Source organism: Mchenga conophoros, linkage group LG9, assembly GCF_057382185.1.
Source record: "Mchenga conophoros isolate Kocher_MC1m ecotype Shallow Benthic linkage group LG9, M_conophoros_male_GT1.1, whole genome shotgun sequence".
Lineage (NCBI taxonomy): Eukaryota > Metazoa > Chordata > Actinopteri > Cichliformes > Cichlidae > Mchenga > Mchenga conophoros.
Window position 1 is genome coordinate 19409489 of NC_140534.1, and position 18804 is coordinate 19428292.

Consider the following 18804-nt stretch of genomic DNA (forward strand, 5'->3'; position numbering starts at 1 on the left):
TTTCAAGTCCAAGCTGACAATCAAGCTGTGTCCTTCTTTACTCCATAGTCACAGAAAAATCATGGTGGAACCAAAAGTTTTGTGTCTTTATGATACAACATCATAAAGACACAAAACTGCAAGGTAACCAAAGTGATCATGTAGGTCTACCTTATTATCCACTATTATGTCCATGTCTTGGTTTTGTATCTATGTTCTTTTATGGGTTCAGTTATTATCGTACCTCTTCAATCTTTCCGTAGGGAGCCTCGTGTTTCTTTGCAATGGAATAAGAGCCTAATGACAAATATGTCATTTTACAGAGAAGAGGCTTTCTCTTGGAAACCCTTCCAGCCACGCCATACCTGTCTAGTCATTTTTAGTTCATTGTTATTAGCTGTACAATGCACTGAGTCTGAGTGAAGGAGAGAGATCATTGTCCTGTTAATTTGTCCCAATTTTGTACAAACTTTGGCTGTTGGTTAGATGGCCTCACATTTGACTCTAGATTACTTTGGTATATAAAACAAGCCGAATCATCACCTCTCCATTACTGTGCTTAACACTTAGTATGATGTGTTTGTGCTGAAATGCAGTATTTGGTGTTTGGCCATAATGGACAGCATCATGTTTGGCAAACACCACTTTGTCCAAAAGATATTCATCAAGAAAGTTGATTCAGCTGCAACTTTTCAAACCATGCTGCTAATTTCTTTCTAGACACAAGAGTAGGACAGGTTTTCTCCTGGCAGCCCTGAAATGAGCTATACTTTCGCCATCTTTCACTAATTGTGCTGTCATAAACTTCAGCATTTAACATGCTAAGTGAGGCCTGTAGAGCCTGAGATGTAGCTCATTGAGCAGTCTGAGGACTACACAGTCTGACCTTGGGGTGGTACATTCACTGGAAGATTGGTAATTGGTATGTTTTCCACATGTGAGTATTCTTTCTCACTGCAGAATGAAGCATTTCTAATTGTTTGGAAATTGTCCTGCAACACTTCCCTTACCAGACTGGCACCAACGATTCTTTCTTTAAGATCGTTTCTGGTGTCTTTCCTCCTTGGTAATGTTTTAACCCACACTAGAATGCTCCAGACCTGCAAACCACTAAAACGTCTGCATTTATAAGGTGCTCACACTTCCTGATGTAATTATCAAGTGCATTGATTAGCAGCACCTGACTGCTACTTAGTCTCTTAAAGTCTCTTATGGAAGCTGTAAGAATGTATTTTGCTTTCTGCAAACTGCTTCTGCATCTGGTTTGACTTTTGTTATATAAATAATGACAAAGTGTAATATACCATGTTTTGGAATTCATCTGAGATTGCATTTAGTTAATTTTAAGATGTGCTAAGGACCAAATGGTTAATTTGGTCCTTAGCACTGAAAGAAGGTTTAATTTCTTTTTACTGTTATTGCATTATGACTAACACTCAGTAAAACCTGCACATTGCACTCACTGCAGAGCCCAGGCTCCCTAGTTGAAACACTAAACTTGCTGCAGAGAATTTAATCAAAAGGTCTCTTGCTCGCCTGCCTGCATGCACAGCATTATCTGGTCATGATCATTTTAAAATTATGTTTGATAGCAGTAGTGTCTAGGAATGTGCTCCGCTGTATTTTTGCAATTCACCCCTAGGCTTCGCAAAGATGTTTTAACAAGATAAGGCCCCAGACAATGCCCTTCAGAGACAAAACTTAATTCAACACTGAAACTTAAATCGTAGCTTTGTTTGCTTCTGGAGTGAAGACACACAAAACCGTATAACAATGATTCTTCGGTATTTTTCTAATTTGTTTCCATTTGTATAAAAAGTTAACTTTTGACTCACGTCTTTTGATTGCTTAAACATTTTGCCTGCCAGCCAGGAACAAAACAATTCCAAATATGAAAAGTTTTCCCACTCACGATCCACAAACAACAACAACAACAACATAAAACACAAAAAGTGCACGCACAGTAGAGTAGCAGTGCTTGCACAGCATATTGGAGGTGCATCCCATGCCACATAATAAATTCCATTCCGCTCTAAGTAGTATGTCACAAGAACTTTGACACACTTTCTGCAAGTTGATGTTTAGTAAATGTTAAAATCAAACTGTGCTTACACCCACTAGTGGATCAGTTAAATGATTCAGCAGGGATTTTCTCAAAAACAGCATGACAACGAACACAGACATTTCAGCATTTAGGAGCCAAGAGAGGCTCTAAACTAAAAGCCTGAAAGATGCCTAAGGCAGTTTTTGTTCCCGAGAGAGACAATCCATTCCTCCAGCAAAGATCAAGCCTCTGTATTTCAAGAGGAAAGTGTTTGTGAAGTACAGTATAGGCTATATTTCACTGGGCTTTCATACTAATAAAATCTGCATAGCAAATGATAGATACCTGAGAGCAAAGAGGAAAAGAACAAAACAAAAACAAAGCAAAGACTCACCAAGAGGCTGTCCAGCAATGATACGGGCGTTTTCCCCCGCCACTGCTGCTCGGGCGTTCCTTTCGTTCATGTATTGTACAAAGGCGTAACCCTTGTGCACAGAGCAACCCACTATCTTGCCATACTTGGCGAAGATGACCTCTATGTCGGTCTTCTTGACGATGGCTGTGTTGAGGTTGCCAATAAAGACTCTGGAGTTGAGGGAACGAGGGTCATTCTTGTTGGTCACGTTGCTGGTCTGAGTTTTACCAGTCATTCTCCTCCAGTTGCCCTCCTGGGACACAGACAGAGGGGGAGGGGAGGGGGAAAGCTTTAGAGGACGGGCAGGCCAACTCCAGCTAATTCTGCTCCAAAGGAAGTGTTTAATATTATTTTTTTTAACATAACATAATGACACAGATAGTCAAATAAATAAGCACAATTATAGATGGAACCGTTTTCGAAGAACTTCAGGAACTAATTCAGAATCAGTAAAATATCCAATAATACTCTTAAAGAAGTCATTTCATGATTGCAGAGTTGTCACCAGTTACCTAACTGCTGCTTAGAGAAATCAAAAACACTGCAAGTTTAAAAAAAAGGAAAGAAAAAATATAACGGTTTAACAACTGACCTTTCTTGAGCTGCAACAACACTAAATTTAGCCAATTCTGAATGATGATCATTGCTTCTTCATCACATACATGTGCTTCTTACTTACTTACCCAGCCAGCTCGGTGTGCTGGTTTGTGACCTTGGCTAACATGGCATCGTGGTTTTATGTTTCTCAGTCAGACAACTACTTTAAAGAGTAAAACACACACACAGAGTCTCTCTGTGATTCCTCCAGCAACTGACAGCATTGCTGTGAATGGATGTTTTACTGACCCAGCTGGGGGCATGTGATTGGCTGGTGACAAATCCACTGTCACGAAATGTGACATGAAATATAACTAGATAGAAAAAAAGATGAAGTAAAAGTCAAACTTCTGGAAAGGAGATTTTGAAACAGATATTTTACATACACTTAAAATTACTTCAATTTAACTTGAGTCATTTGACATTTATTTACTCATATTACACACCGGAGCTCCATGAAACGCAGGATAATTACTTTTTTCCAGTAATACTTTATATTAACCGTAGTTAATGAATGGAAAATTCATTTTTAATAAAAATAAAGCTTTTACTGTTAATGAAATTGCACCATTATTTAATGCTTACACATCTTTTAATAATAATTGTTCTGTAACTGATGAATGACGGCCTCTGTTAATATTTAGAGTTAAGTGACTATAAGTACTTCACGTTTAACTCAAAAAAGTAGGGCAACTTTCCAATTCTTTCATAAATGTGAAGTAAAGGCAACCATGTCAACTTTTACAGAACTATCTACATGTTGTTTAATTAGATTTTAGATCTTTCGGTGTAATTTTGGAAGGATGAGCAATTTTGAATGAGGAACACAGGTTGTGTTGGACAAAATAAGCCACTCTGAGTGGATCAGGGCAGAGAGTGCTGGGAGATGACAGGATAGGAATTGGAGCCGGGCCTGAATCAGTCTGAATGCATGATCTTTACCCATTCCACATTCATTCTGACAGGTGGAGCTGGATTGATGTTTCTAAGCTCTGCAAATGGTTAATAAATACTATATAGATCATCTATAAACACAAATTGGCTGTCTATTATAACACAACTGTGCGTGCTGTAACTACATGGACTTAGACTGTGTGTAATTAGTCAATAACACACAATCATTTTCACTTTGTGTTTACTTTTGCTTTTACTGCCCTTTAATATGTACCAATGTTATCATATTAAATTCAAATTATAGCTAGTTTTTAGTAAATGATAAACATAAATGACTTGTTTGATAGCAACATATCATTTTCTTAAAACTTACTAAACTTTTAAACTTTTACCCTTTTTCCTAGTTGGGTTCTACTTTTTTAATGCACCTTTTTGTTGAAAAGGCTGTTGTTGTTGTTGTTGTTGTTGAAGGTTTCCTTCTCTGTATGTAAAGGACAATGTCACTGGCCAGTCAACTGCTTACCTAAGCCACATTTTTCATGGTTGAAATGCTACCACTGGATGATTGTGAGGAGCATAAGAAGAAGCAACAATATGTGAATGTCACAGCAGTTCTCTCCGCTTTGTGAGAAACCAAATACAGTAGCTGTCAGTGAAAAAGCTTTGCTATCTCAATACCCATATTGTTGCATCCCTAATGCTTTGTGTGCCATTTCACTGATCACATAAAGCGTGGGCTGTAATTCGTGTTACAGTTTTATTCAGACTTTTCTGTGCTGTCAAGTTATCAACGTACATTAGCCTCAGCTTTTGTAGGCCTCCTCTGCAATTATTCCTAAATGACCTTTTCACGGCTTGAATGTTAGTTTTCACGAAAGATGATTGGTCGCAGCATCGGGGCAATTATGCCTACCCAATGAAAGGATGCACTATTGAGCGATCATTGTTGTATGTTTAATTACGGTTATCAAACAGCAGATAGGTAAATTGATCCCCCCAAATTTTTCCACCAGTTTTTCCTTTGATTTTCTTTTCACTGCAAGCATGTCGTTTTTTTTTTTTATAGCTGGAAAAATCCTGGTTTTCATTACAGTTTATGTTCCAAAATGGATTACAGTTAGTCCATTAAATACTGTGAAATATTGTGAAGAAAACACTGCATATTTAATATTTGCCTGCTCTGAGTCTCTGTCCCTGACACACTGTGATAACAACTATTCAGCTTTGAGACGAAGAACCTGAATAATGGATCCAATCCTCAGTAAATAGGATTAGTAACCAAGGTAACGCTGATGTTCTTGGAATATCGTGCACGAACACACAAGCGCACACACGTACACATTTCTGACTGGCAGTCTCTTTCCCTTTACCAAACATAATTTCCAATGCAAACGGCTGTAGACTCCTACGGCGCGGCAGCTTTGATTGCCCACTGCGTAGCGTCAATCTCTGCACAATTACACAGTGTAGTTTTATTGTGATGTGCTGTCCCATAATAACTTTGTTCGGCAATTGGCTGTATGTGGCAGGAGAATAATTCTGAAAAGGATGCAATTCACACACTGAAGCCACAGTAGATAAAGAAGAAAGCTGCCCAGTCAACCAGTAAAGTGGAACAGCCGTGCGATTTACAGAGGAAATATTCTGTGTCATGCATCCATTACACCTGAGTCTGGGATCAGGCAACACACACTACCGCTACTCTTTCACTTGGCAACACATGTTTTATGTGTTATATCACCTAACGTCTCATGTTATTTCTTTGACTATTTGCACCTACTGTGGTCGCACAGCAGCTCGGGTTTACAGTGTTGCATGGATGTGCTGTTTCTGCACGTTGCCACATGTGGGAATAAACTCCTGCTCACCAGCCCTCAAGTGGCCTTGTCATTTATCAGTGGCAGACACTGAAAATTGATGTGGTGCAGGCACACAGATATGCATGTCTTAACTCAAACGAGCACCACAGTGACCACCTAATGCTAGTTCAAAACCCCAGTCTGACACTCCTGCCATATGGATGTTCATGGACAGGTCACAGGGAACATGACACATCAGTGGAGAAGGGTTAGGTTGCCTCTCTAGTTTAATAAATCAGGAGTGGATACTGGCCTTCGGACCACTTTACCCCTTCTTACTGTTATATTTCATGTTGTCTTCTCTGTTGTTTTCTTTAGAACGGGACACTAATTTATTCCATCAGTGGTTTTCCTGCTGACCTTGCCTTTTAGTATATTTACAACCTCCATTAAGCTTCTTGTCCTCTGAGGTGATAGCGTCACAGGGAGAAACATAGGAAAACAGCGCAGGAAGTGATATTCAACCAGGAATGTAATTGGAAAAAGAATTGTTTTAGAGGACCTGATATTTGTTATCAAAAAAACAGAAACGTGCTCTGCAAACTGCTTTTAGAGGAAAAGTAACGACCTGGTGTTCAAAGCCCACTCTTTAAAAATGATTACAGCTTCAACTGTACTGCCTTTTGACAGTTAAGAGGTGAAGACAGATAAGTCTTCATTTTCACTTTCATGCCGGCGTGGTCGTGTCAGAATAAGTGCCACATTTTTCAAAAGGTGGACGTCTCCTTTGGGGAAAAAAACACTTTGATGTTCTGGCATTACAGAAAAGCGCAGCATGCTTTGCCTCTAATATGTTTTGTAAGAGAAGCCCAATATCATGGCAATGATAAAGACATACAAATAAGGTCAGTAGAAAAAGCATCAAGGTTATGTAGTTGACAGCACTGCTGTGTTGGGTTAGCGGTTGAGTGAAAAAAGAAAGGGTTTCGTGCAGAAGTAGCCATATTACTGAGCTCTCTCTTGCTCTGTAATGCATTGTACCTCGGTAGACAGGCTCTTAAAAGGTTGTTGTTTGGCTCTGGCTCTGCCTGATTTATAGACATTTTTTTTCATGGAGGGAACTCATTGAATTGATTCCTTTTGTAATTTCCTACCACTCCACCACTGTACATTTCTCTTCACGATGCCTCAGCCTCTCTGCTCTGATTGTTGCCTAGGCAGCTCGACGGGCTGAGGAAAGGCCGAAGAAGCTGCTCGCTGAAACAGAACAGAGAAAGGTAACCCGATACACCTTTTCCAAAAGCGTTGCCACCGTGTACCGCAAAGTTAGAATAATTGCTTCAAAGATTTCTTCCATTTATATCTTGACTTAAAATGTGTCTTTCTGCCCGTGAAAGCAACAGCAACAACTGTGAAAAAAAATCCTATTTGTAAATCAACAGCTCTATTTGTATTATAGGCCGCAGAGTATCTCAGTCGTGCAGCCAGCCATAAATATGTGCACTTTTGTGAAGTGTGGTCAGAGGCTGAAACGATTGTGATCCAAAGAGAAACAGCACTCCCAACATTTCGCCTGATTTAAAGGTGAAGGAACAGTTACGGAAATTAAATTTAATATGAACAGAATAAAGGCCGTAAACACATTTAATGCTATACAGCACTTTCCACTATTCTATTTGCATCTAAAAAAAAAGGACTCCAGTCTCCAAGATAGGAAGCCATAAAACTAATTCTCTCCACATTTTCAATCAGCTGCTGCCCTTTGGCTTTATGAGTCAAGGTACACAGTGCCGGCCTCAGCTTCAACTCTGCTACACCACTGCAAAGTGGACCTATAAAAAGGAGGAGGAGGAGGAGCCATTCTAATTTTGCTGGCATAGGGTGTTTGAAGTGCTATAAATGTGAGATAAATTTTGTTCAATGGGACATTTACACAACCTCACTGTTTATGACTATCACAAGTCATTGTTTTTTGTTCTCTGAGCAGTTAATTGCATGGGGTAAGAGAGCAACATCTCTTAAGGTAAGAGATGTTTTTGACTGCTAACCTAAACCATGAATGGGATTTATGGTTTTAAATATTTAATTACTGTTTTCAGAGGCTGCTAAATCATTATAATCATTATAATCTCATCTTCAAAGCTGCCCTTAGCTTTTTAACTAAAATTGGAGGATGATGTAAAAAAACAAAACAAAAAACACCTAGCCTTGTCTTAACCCCATCAACCAGATTTTCCCCTCAATGTTATGTCAATTTCAGACACAAAAGACCTCTTTCAGGTGGTGCAGTTGGGGAAGAGGGTCAGAAGCACAGTATGACACTAACAAAATATGAACAGCAAGACACAAATAACAAACTATAGACACAAAGAGGAGCTAGGTTTCCAGTGACAGAGAGCTGAAGGCTAGGGATCCCAGAAGACTAAACTGGGAGCATAAAGATAAAGCAACCAGGAAATGTAACATTGTTGCATTGAGTTGCAGAATTCAAAAGAAACTGAAAATCTCTGAAGGTACAGAAAAGCAGGACTCAAAATTAAGCTTGAACTAATAACAAGAAAGAATAAACTATTTCCTGAATCTAAATAATAAAGAATATTAAGCTTAAAACGCAGAGACAAAACCTGTTTGTCATGACACTGAGAAGGTGGTGGAGACCAAAGCAGAGCTAAAAGGATCGTTGTTGTTTTACTCACGTTCACCACCTCCTAATACGTTAAATAGGTGTTACAGTCCCAAGACATGGCCTAAAAATCACAGCTCTTAATTGAACCCCATTCTAATGGATGAAGTGCATCCATTAGTGTTAGGTTTGTATTGTTGATTGTCATTTATGCTTAGAAATATTTACTTATATATGCTTAGAGTTTTGTAATTAGTTGTAGATTGGTAGAGGTTTTGATCCTTGATAGTCTGCAAACTTTGTGTGTATTAGACAGCACTTTGGGAGCATGAGAGGTCATACCGTGTCTTATTGTTTTATGGTAGGATTAACGTAGTTGCGTCTGTTCTAGTCTAAGTGCTCTTTGTTTAGATGAACTGCAGGACTTCCTCACCGTGTCATCTAGGATGAACCATCTAGGGTGAGGGGGAGGCTACCCTCTTCCTGACCAAGGATGTTTGACCCTTTGATCAGCAGTCCACACACACACACACACACACACACACACACACACACACACACACACACACACACACACACACACACACACACACACACACACACACAGGCAAGGTACTCTTTGTGTGTATGTAGACGTCATATGTTAATGAACTTATGCATATTCATGTAACCTCAATAAAAGAACAGTGGTACGGGAGAACGGACGAGAGCAACTGGGGTCAAGCGAAGGAACGGTGCCTGTCCGGTTCTCTCCCGTGCACGAGAAACATGAAGAAGCTTGCCTACTTGTGTCTTGCTTTGCAGTGTAATTATATTGTCTTCAACGTTCCAGCGGATGGGTTCAAGCTACAAACCTATCAATTAGCTCTCTGCTCATGGACAAAATTTCATCAATAATGACGTCTGTTATGCAACCCCTGTTTAATAAATTACTGAACTTTTCCTCTAGTGTGCTTTTACTTGTGAAATGAGTTTTAAGTACAAGCAATGACAGTAATGATACAATACTCCTGTGTGTAATTTATGTGGCACAGCATGCTATTTAAAAAAAAAAAAAGCAGACTGTGCTTACTAATTTTTATTACTTTTTTGTTCAGTTTATGCTTGAGCATTTCTTTCTTTCTTGGGTGGTTATAGCCTTGGAAGAAAGACTATGTACCTCATACATCTTGTCTTACTTCAATACCGCAACCCTTCACATTGGGCCCCTTTTCCTCTTACCTGCAGCAAACCTCATTTCACTACAAATAGTGGCTATGCGTCGCAGCGCCAACCATTTTTATTCCCCTGAACTCTGTTCTCAGAAAATTCATTGACTATTAGAAAGCCTGAAGGAACGATACAATTAGCTAACATGCAAATGGAGTCATTTCTCAGTTGGCTCTCATTCACCTGCACGAAAGTGATGGGTAAAATATGATGGGAAAAACTCCCAATAGCAAACATTGGATGATATACAAGAGGAATTTCTTATTATCCAGGGGGAGTCTGCTGTTTGTGACTGACAGGGGAACACCTCAATTGCACTGACAAGATTTCATTTCTTTCCATGGTAGTATACAGCTGCAGAGTGTTAAAAGTAATCTGGTCAAACACAGTGAGCTCTCGAGCGCAGCATAGATCAATCTCTGTCTGCTCTTAATCCAATCTGATTGGTAAGAATAGCATCGGGGTGATATAAAACCCACTCTGCATGATTGTTTTGAAAGCTTCCTCTCCACTATGGAACATAGCTCCACGGGATATCTAAAAGCTTTCTATCCACAGTGCAGTTGGATGTTTCCACCTCCTCAAAATGGGCAAGCAGAAAAATAACATCAAAAATCAAGACGTTTCAGAAGGGGTGGGAAAGAGCCGAAATCATTCACTTTAGTACAAGAAACAAAATAACAAAAGAAATCAATCACAGGTGGAACTAACTACTTGCATATACATACATACATTATTGTTTACAAACCAGAAGAATTCATCAAGTCTGATGTGCTTGTGAATGGAAATTTCTATCTTTTAGGTGCAGTGGAGTGTTAAGCTTTACATAACAGAAATAGAAAGACAGCAGTGCAGTACGTAAGTACACTTAAGTACGTTAAGCAGGGAGCAAACATTCAGCACAGTGAACACCAACTGTTCTCTGACTTTTGTCCACTTTTGGACAAACATGGAAATGAGCTGAATTAAATTGATTATCAACTTTAAGAAATTCAGACAAACAGTTGTCCGTACACACAGCTTTGGGGAAAAATGGGTACAATATGTATTGTCCTTTTACATTTCCTACTTTTTCCTTTACCAAATGAAATATGCGGCTCTTTGTTGTCTCAAACTTTGCATGTTTGCTGTTGATATGAACAGGTATTGTACAGTAGATTTTTCAAATGAGAACGCTGTCTCCTATGAGAGATGTGAAAGTGAACCAAAACAATAAAGCTGTGGCTCATAAAACCTGCAACTGGAGGATGACATAAAAATCAGCAGAGCTGCGGGAAACTGCAGGCTCTGGAGATACTCCTCTGTGAATTCACCACTGCAGGCAACCACGATATTATCCAATGTTAATTCAAGAAAGACGATTGTTTCTGGTTTACACTAACGGGTACTGAAAGGGCTGACAGAGAAACCGTGGAATCTGCTCAAATTTGCATTTCACTTTAGCACTTCCTTTGGAATTACTGTAGAGAAGACACATTGGCATTTAACGACTATTGTGTTGGTTGTGCTTTGCTAATTATCTTTTTATGTGCAACTGCATTTTAACTATTGCTATACTGCATTAACATTCATAAGGGTAAGCTAATAAAATTCCAACTGACATTAACCCAGAGAGTGTAAAAATGCTCAAATATTGTAAAGCTACTCTTTGATTTGGTGGATCTAACCTATTTGGCCCGATGACCATTCTGTTTCCCTCATTAAATCTGGATGTGTCATCATTAGCTCTCCAGGTTGTCGCTGCAGCTGGGACAAATTTTTAATGGGGCAAATTAGCATTTGTTAACATCTACTCTGCAGGAGAAGTAAAACAAAGTCCCAACTCTTCATTAGCAGAATTAATCTTAAGTTTTTAAAGGTGTTTGGTTTGACTGTAATGAAAATACAAAGTGCAGCCTGGGTTTTAGTACTGCAGTCATGTAGCCATAAAGCAGTATTTTTTGTCTGAAAGAGAGTAGTTCACTGAATCTTGTTCTTGACTTGCTACAATTAACAGTTTGCAGAAGGATATTTCTTATTTATAGGCGTCCCTATGCACTGCACAAGCTCAATAGTCGGTATTGTAAGAGGATGACAGGCAATTTCTGAGCTTCAAAGGCTTGGCAACAGCTCAGTAGAATTTAAATGACCTTAAAATTCACAGGTCTCATTTACAGAATTACTATGCAGAAAGGAAGGGATATTATCTGTATAATGTCATCAGAATAAGCAAATTTTTCACCTTTTATGCACTTTGCTCTCATTGTTGGCCTTGCATTTGAATATACAGTGTCCTCTGTTCTTGAGCCAAACTCCAAAGGGTGATAAGGAAGATATATTTGGCATCGCCTCTTCTCCGGTGGTGCTACAGAGCTGCTGGTCAGCCATCTGCAATCTAGCTATGACCGATGTGTCAGGTCCTTTCTGGTATCATCTGCCTTTCCCTATAGCACCGCCTGGTGCTGAAACTGTTGCATAAATAAGATGCTTGGCTGTTGTCCTGCCTTGGATTTGTTTACATATTTCTGCTGGCGGTAAACAGAGTGTGATGGTTTGGAGGCACTGAGAGGCAAAGTCCTGCTCTCCATCGGCTGTGAAGTGCAGCTGGCTCAACTGTACGTTCACACCGCAAGCAACACAATCAATCAAATCACCGGAAATTCACTAGTTTCGTATTGAGGTAAGCAGCCAGAGACATTCAGCCTAGACGTGGGGACTGGGCCAAGAAAATTTGGCCATGTTTTTCCTTTATGTGTTCATCAAGCTTCAACGGGTAGGTTTTATGTCTTCACTGTTTCCAATGTCAGTTTCATTTTTATTCATAATCTCTCTGCCTGCCAAGTGCAGAATGGATGCAAAGTTTATTCTAGTCACTTATCACTGTCCGCATGGCAAGAATAAATATTTCAAAACTATTGGTACAACCAAAGTTTGCTAAACTAGTTGTTTGTTAAATCGGACCTTTTAACATGCATGAAATGAGAACATGAGTAAATACAGCCTGAGCAAGTTGTCACATTGTTCCATTTCCTGTGGTCTCCCAAAGAAGGAGATACTAATCAGTGAGAATAACCCTGACAGTTCAGCATGAAGGGACCTGTAGGATATGTACACTGAAGACAGTTTGAAACACTCCTCAGATGGACTTTGATGATACAAATCTTCATAGTTGTCATGTTTATGCCTGCGCCGGCACCATCCTCTCATTGCCAGGCTAAATGTTCAAAGGTAGCAGAAACTTTGTGTAACTCATTGACAAGGTAAAGCGAGAAAGTAAGAAAAAAAAAACTTGTATCGCAAACTTCAAAGAACCCCCCAACACTTCAAAAGCTTCTTCACGGTTCGGTGACTAATCTTCAAAGTCATGCCAAGGATTGAACTGATAGTGCCGCTGTGTATAGCAGGTACAAACATCCTTGTCAGTGCCACTGAGGTGTGAGGTGTAGAGAAAGGGAGAGGAGATAATGCCGGAAGCTAATTGAGACAAAGTCTGTCCCTCGCCTGTGTGAAATACAAAGCTTCTGGCTGCAGACATTTGGTAATTACAGCTGCTTGAGATCAGTCAAACGTAGTCAGACATTTAGCTAAAATAGGGAATTATTAGTAATTCCAGAGGTTCATTGGAGAGCTTACAGTAGATCTATGTTATCTTTTTACTACCTTGTGCGTCAGAGAGATCTCAAGAAATAGTTGGGATGAAAATCTTGTTGAATGACACATCTTTAGGGAAATGTTCATTAGGGACTTCTACAGTCTCTCTACCTGCACCTGTTAAATCAATATTCCCCTACTAATTAACACCACATGTGTCAACTGCTTCATTCTCACACAGGCTTCCTATTTCGTCTTTGTGCGGCAGAATCGTGAAAATAATGAAATATTGCCAGTAACAGTATGGAAGAATGGAGAGAAAACCTGGGTGTAAGAGCTAGAATATTTCATTACTGCATCCTTGCAGGCTTCTTTCACATGACGAGACAAAATCACTCATGTGTCTAATTGGTGCATATAAAAAGACTGTAAATATGAGAAAAATGGTTAAATGCCATAACGTCTTGATGACTCATCCCACCTTAAAACAAACTGTTCATATGAGTTGCTCATATGAGAGGCCACTGTTTTGTGCATTTTGTGACAAAATATGTCTTTTGTTGGTGTCACATCCATGCCTACTTTTCTGTAAGCCCCCCATGACCATTGCATAATAGTATTAGTCAGTATAAAAGCTAGTGAACTGAGAGGTAGTTCTTTCACTAATACTGTAGATTGTAAAGCTCTTTAAGGGTTTGTGATTTGTAACATTACATTAAAAATGTGTTTTTGTCAGACTGCTTATTAAAAACAGAGGTAGCCACAAAAATGTCACACAATGGTTTGTGAAGCCCCATTGCATAGCACATAGGTCACCAACATGTTGACGTGGGAGTGTTAACATTTGGGTCATTTATTAATATCAAATCAGCATGGGCCTTCTGCTCAGTCACCTTTGATTTCCTTAAAAATGTCATTGTCCAAAATTTGGAAATATATAATGACTGCTGTGAAATTTTACCCTCATATATCAAACACTTTTCAAGATATATATTGGAAAATGAAGCATCGACCCACTTTCAGCATGCTTTTGTCACACTTTGAAATTGGAGGCCATGTTTAAACATGAATATCAGAAAGACTATTAAGGATGAGTTTAGACTTCTAAAGTTGTCTGTACCACATAGCACACCAAATTATTTATCAAATAATTCTATAAAAGAAATGCTTCAAAAGCTCACACAAGTTACACAACAAGTTGCTGCTGCCAAAGTTAAAAAAGATGAGTTATATATAAAACCAGCTCCTGTGCAGGTTTTCTGAAGGGGTAAATTAGCTAGTTTTGTAGCCGGCTGTGAACACACACATTTTTTCTGTGGTAAATTTAGTCATTTTAACACGGGAGTCTGCTGGGACTGACTTGTTTTTGGAGAACGTCTGAAGTGGCCACTTAAGGCTTGGAGGTTGCCACTTGGGTTTCATACATGGAAATTGAAGCTCACTGTGCAGTGAGTTCTGATGAAATTGCTCTCCATCAGAGCAATATGCACTCTGCAACATTAACGCTGTTTTCCTATACAATGCTTTATTGCAGTTATCATCAATCATCCTTTCAAACAAAGTTATGCAAAGATCGTCACACAGAAACAGAGGACATATTCACAATGAGTTTAGAAAATCACATGTTTGTATATTCACCATTAGGTTTCCATAAACCAAGCAAAATCTAGGAACACTGCCCTGAGAAATGTGGACCTTTGTGCATTTTTGCAAAGATGATTTGCAAAGTCATTCTAAAATATGCACATCAAAGTAGCCTCATTTAGTGAGAGGCCTCTTGTGAAAGACACCGTCTCCACCCTCAATCAAAGGACACTTAGTAGATCCTGAATTTAAATCTGAACCTAATCCAGGAGTCCCCAAAAAGCCACATTTCTACTACAACTGACATGATGCATTTCATAGACTCACTAATGCCTGTAATGAATTTAAATGCAATGCAAAGGAGTGTATGGCAGAAGAAAATAAAAAAGAGAACACTCATGTAAACACAGACAAAAGCAAAAACAAGCAAACATAAACAAAAACAGAAAGCAAATGATATGTATTGAGAAAACTGAATCTTCAACATCTATATTTAATTGGCTGGCTGCATGTGGTGTCGCCACTGAAATTGGCTCCCACCCTCTCCATCTGTAATTAGACACTTCATCACACCCCCACAAGCCTGTACTGCATTTGTACCATAACAGTAAAGCACAATTAAAACCGTCTCAGTGTTTGCTGACAGCTATAGTCTTTAAGAGTTCACTGGCTATCTAAACAATTGAGAATAAAGAAGAACTGCAAAGACAATAAGATAAAGGCAGTGATACCTTACTTAGAGATTAATGTCTCTTACAAATGGCCAATGCAAACACAGTTTCAGCAGGTAGTAATTTGCTTTTAATTCTTTCTACTCTGAAACAGACAGCTCAATTACCCCAGCCAGTAACTGAAGCCACAGATGCAGATTTTTAAAACATTTGTTACTTGGAGCCCAAGGGAACCCTTAAGGGCCTCCCCGGGCAATGAAGCCGTCATCATGCTTCATGAGGTGTAGCAGTTTCTTTTCTCGTCTTGCTCCGGCATATTTCCATTTATCACGTCTACTGATGCGCAGTGTAAGAGCCACACACTTCAGCAAAATGGATCAGAGTGTAAAGGCTTTCAAAGAGAGGGAGACATATTGAATATGCACACACAATCATGCATGCTTTCTCAAATGTGTGTACCCCCAAATAGTACGCAAACACGAGGACATGGGCATACACAGACACACGTGCATAAAGTCAGTCACACACTTGTACACAAACACCGCAGACATAAAAGCAACGGAGAGCCTCACACAGCAAGACGATCACAGGCCTCGAAGTATAAGTTTTGACAGTTTGACAGCATATTCTGTCTTTTGTGTAGCAGAGGAGGCTTATGGAGTCTGGCTGCTGCCCTCAACACTTCTTCTCCTCTTGCATTAATGAAATAAAATGCACCATATGCCTTTATGCACAATGCCGACGAGCATGAGAAACTTCACTTGCATCAGACAAAATAAACAATACACAAAAATAGACATTAAAAAAACTACCATCTTAGTAGCTCGCTTCAAAAAGCAGCAATGCCATATGTATTTGAAGGGTTTCTTTTCAAAGGAAGACATCAGTCATGCATGGGGTAAAATGACACCTATACTCGCTCAGAGTGACTGCTGTCACAAAAAAGGCTCAGATGTTACTAAAAGGTTTAAAAACTCCCGTCTAAGGATTTATTTATATCTAAGCAAAGTATCACTCCCGTTAGAAATAATTACATGTAAAACAGCCTTTGAAGCACTTGTAGTGACTGAAAGACTTCAGATCCTTTTAGCAGCACACTGGATGACATGTAAGCCTTAAAGCACTGTGCAAAAGCCTGGCCACATAATGACATTCTAGCTGTGGATGAACGCTCACATCCTCTTAGCAGCAATACATGAACTGAGACGCTGAAATGGCATAAGTTCTTATGAGGGGAACGTTGCTTTGAGGGAGATGGGCCACCTTTAAATGGAAACACCACTGGGGCTGTTTTTCAACTGTCATCGGCCCATGGGACAAATATTTCCCACTGTCAAAATGAAATCCATCGCCATATTCAGACAGAGCAAAGGTTACTTATATGACTTCTGCAATATATATATATATATATATATATATATATATATATATATATATATATATATATATATATATATATATTAGTGGATTAAAAAACAAAAGCAGAAATCAGTGCACACTGAGAAAAATGTTGATGCATGGAATCTTACCCAAGAAAATTTGACACTTAATACTTAGAAAACGCTCGCATAAGTTAAGGTGAATTAAACTGCTAAACCTTTGATATTGTGCTCTCTGTCACCTTCTCATGCTTTATCACATCGTCCCTTTCGTCACTTGTTTGTTGCCGTGAGAGACAACTCGTACGCCCTAAACAATGTCTGTCACATTGCATTATTACTGCCGATAGAGTGCCGGATGAATCGTCATACAAATAAAATGCTGTGCTACAAAAGGGTGGAAGAGGTCACAAAATGATCAAAGAATTGAGGGGAAATGGATGACAGATGGGGTCCTTTTTTGCCTCGCAACACCAAGCCCGGAGCGCTTAAACCACATAGATAAACAGCTTTTTCATGGAAGAGTGAATCCTGTTAATTTGTGGTGGTGGGAGAGTAATAACAAGTATTACACAATAATAGGTTTCCCAATGTGCTTTCATTTTTTGCCACCTGAAGTGTTTTTTACAATCCTGTAATCAGGATGAAGTGAATCACCCTAAAAATCAAACTCCTACTTATCACACGCTGTTATTATTTCCCTGGTTGCAAAGTTCTCGATATACTTTAGAAATACTATAAACACTGTCATGTGATAATCACCGTGCGATAATTCCCTACTTTGCCTTGCAGAGCTGAAGGGGATTAGGCCTAGGTTTCCTTAGCTAACCTAATAACATGTATGACAGAGCTGCAGGCGGCTTAGTGTTTACTGCCTCACATTTCTCAGTGGAGCGCCAAGTACAGCATTGACAGACCTGATGTTTTTCTCTCAATCACCTTTGCTCCTTCTCCAGTTAAATCCCTGATACCTACTGCACTGCACCCCTCCTTCATTCTCTGCCTCTCTTTCTGACTGCACCACCAACTGACTGGTGTGCTTCATAAAATGTAGCATGTGGCAAACATGCTACATGCTTTAGCTTAGATACAGTTTGGTTTCCATAAAAGTCACTGTTAGAAAACTTGCCTGTGGGCAAGAATTTTTAATAATCTTGAAATAATCTGCTGACCATGTGAGATTTTTTATTCAGCCCAGGCTGAATGATGGTCTAACTCTTCAACTGATTTGTCCGGAAAGCTTTATTAAGGACTGAACACATGTGAGTGCAGCTCAGTAAAGTCCATATCTGTAATGGACTTAATGTAAGGGGAAAAAAGAATAAACTCAGTAGCACTTCTTTACCAATAAGATAAAATCTTGGAATCTTTAGTGTCTGTATAATCTCTATGTAAAGATATCTGCATATAAGCATGCAGAATGTGTAGGCAAAAGACTATATTTTTAACAACAAAAGCTGGTTTAGGTTTGTGTAGTTATAATTCAAGTAGTTTTAACCAGTTATGTTTGAGAAGTGTTTTTATTGTATGAAGTGTTTCCTAAAATGCAACCTTGCAATCATAGACTAAATTGTTTCTTGAATATTGCAGGGTTTAAATCTTATACAGTGATATGTACTCACTGGTTGAACCCTGTTTGCCTTCAGAACTGGCATAGATTCAAAAAAGGTGCTAAAAAGCATTGCTCTGAGATTTTGATCCATATTAACATGACAGCAACATACAGATGTAGTAGGTTTGTGCAATTCCACACATCCCAGAAGTGCTCTATTGCATTGAGATCTTGTAATTATAGAGGTCTTTTGAGTGACCTCATTGACATGTTCAAGAAAATGGAAAAGGCATGATCAGAAAAAACCTCAGGTAGTCTGTGGATTTTAAATGATGCTCACCAAGACAGCCAACTTCAAACACTGATATGAAGCAAGATGGATACACGCTTTCATGTTGTGTGCATCAAACTTGCCCTTTGGAATTCCAGCCTTCAGTTACCTATTCTTTGTTGACAGGAGCAGCATCTAGCATTTTTTTCTGCTGCAG

At 39.1% G+C, this 18804-nt stretch overlaps 1 protein-coding gene across 2 annotated transcripts in view; it reads right to left on the reverse strand.

Annotated features, from left to right (window-relative positions):
• The window catches only part of ralylb (RALY RNA binding protein like b), a 132463-nt gene that overhangs the window by 79180 nt on the left and 34479 nt on the right, over positions 1–18804 (reverse strand). For both annotated transcript variants that reach the window (XM_085286827.1, XM_085286825.1), the window contains exon 2: positions 2418–2691. In XM_085286827.1, coding sequence (XP_085142953.1) covers positions 2418–2673 — 256 coding nt within the window. In that variant the 5' untranslated portion in view covers positions 2674–2691. The remainder of the gene's footprint in view (positions 1–2417; positions 2692–18804) is intronic.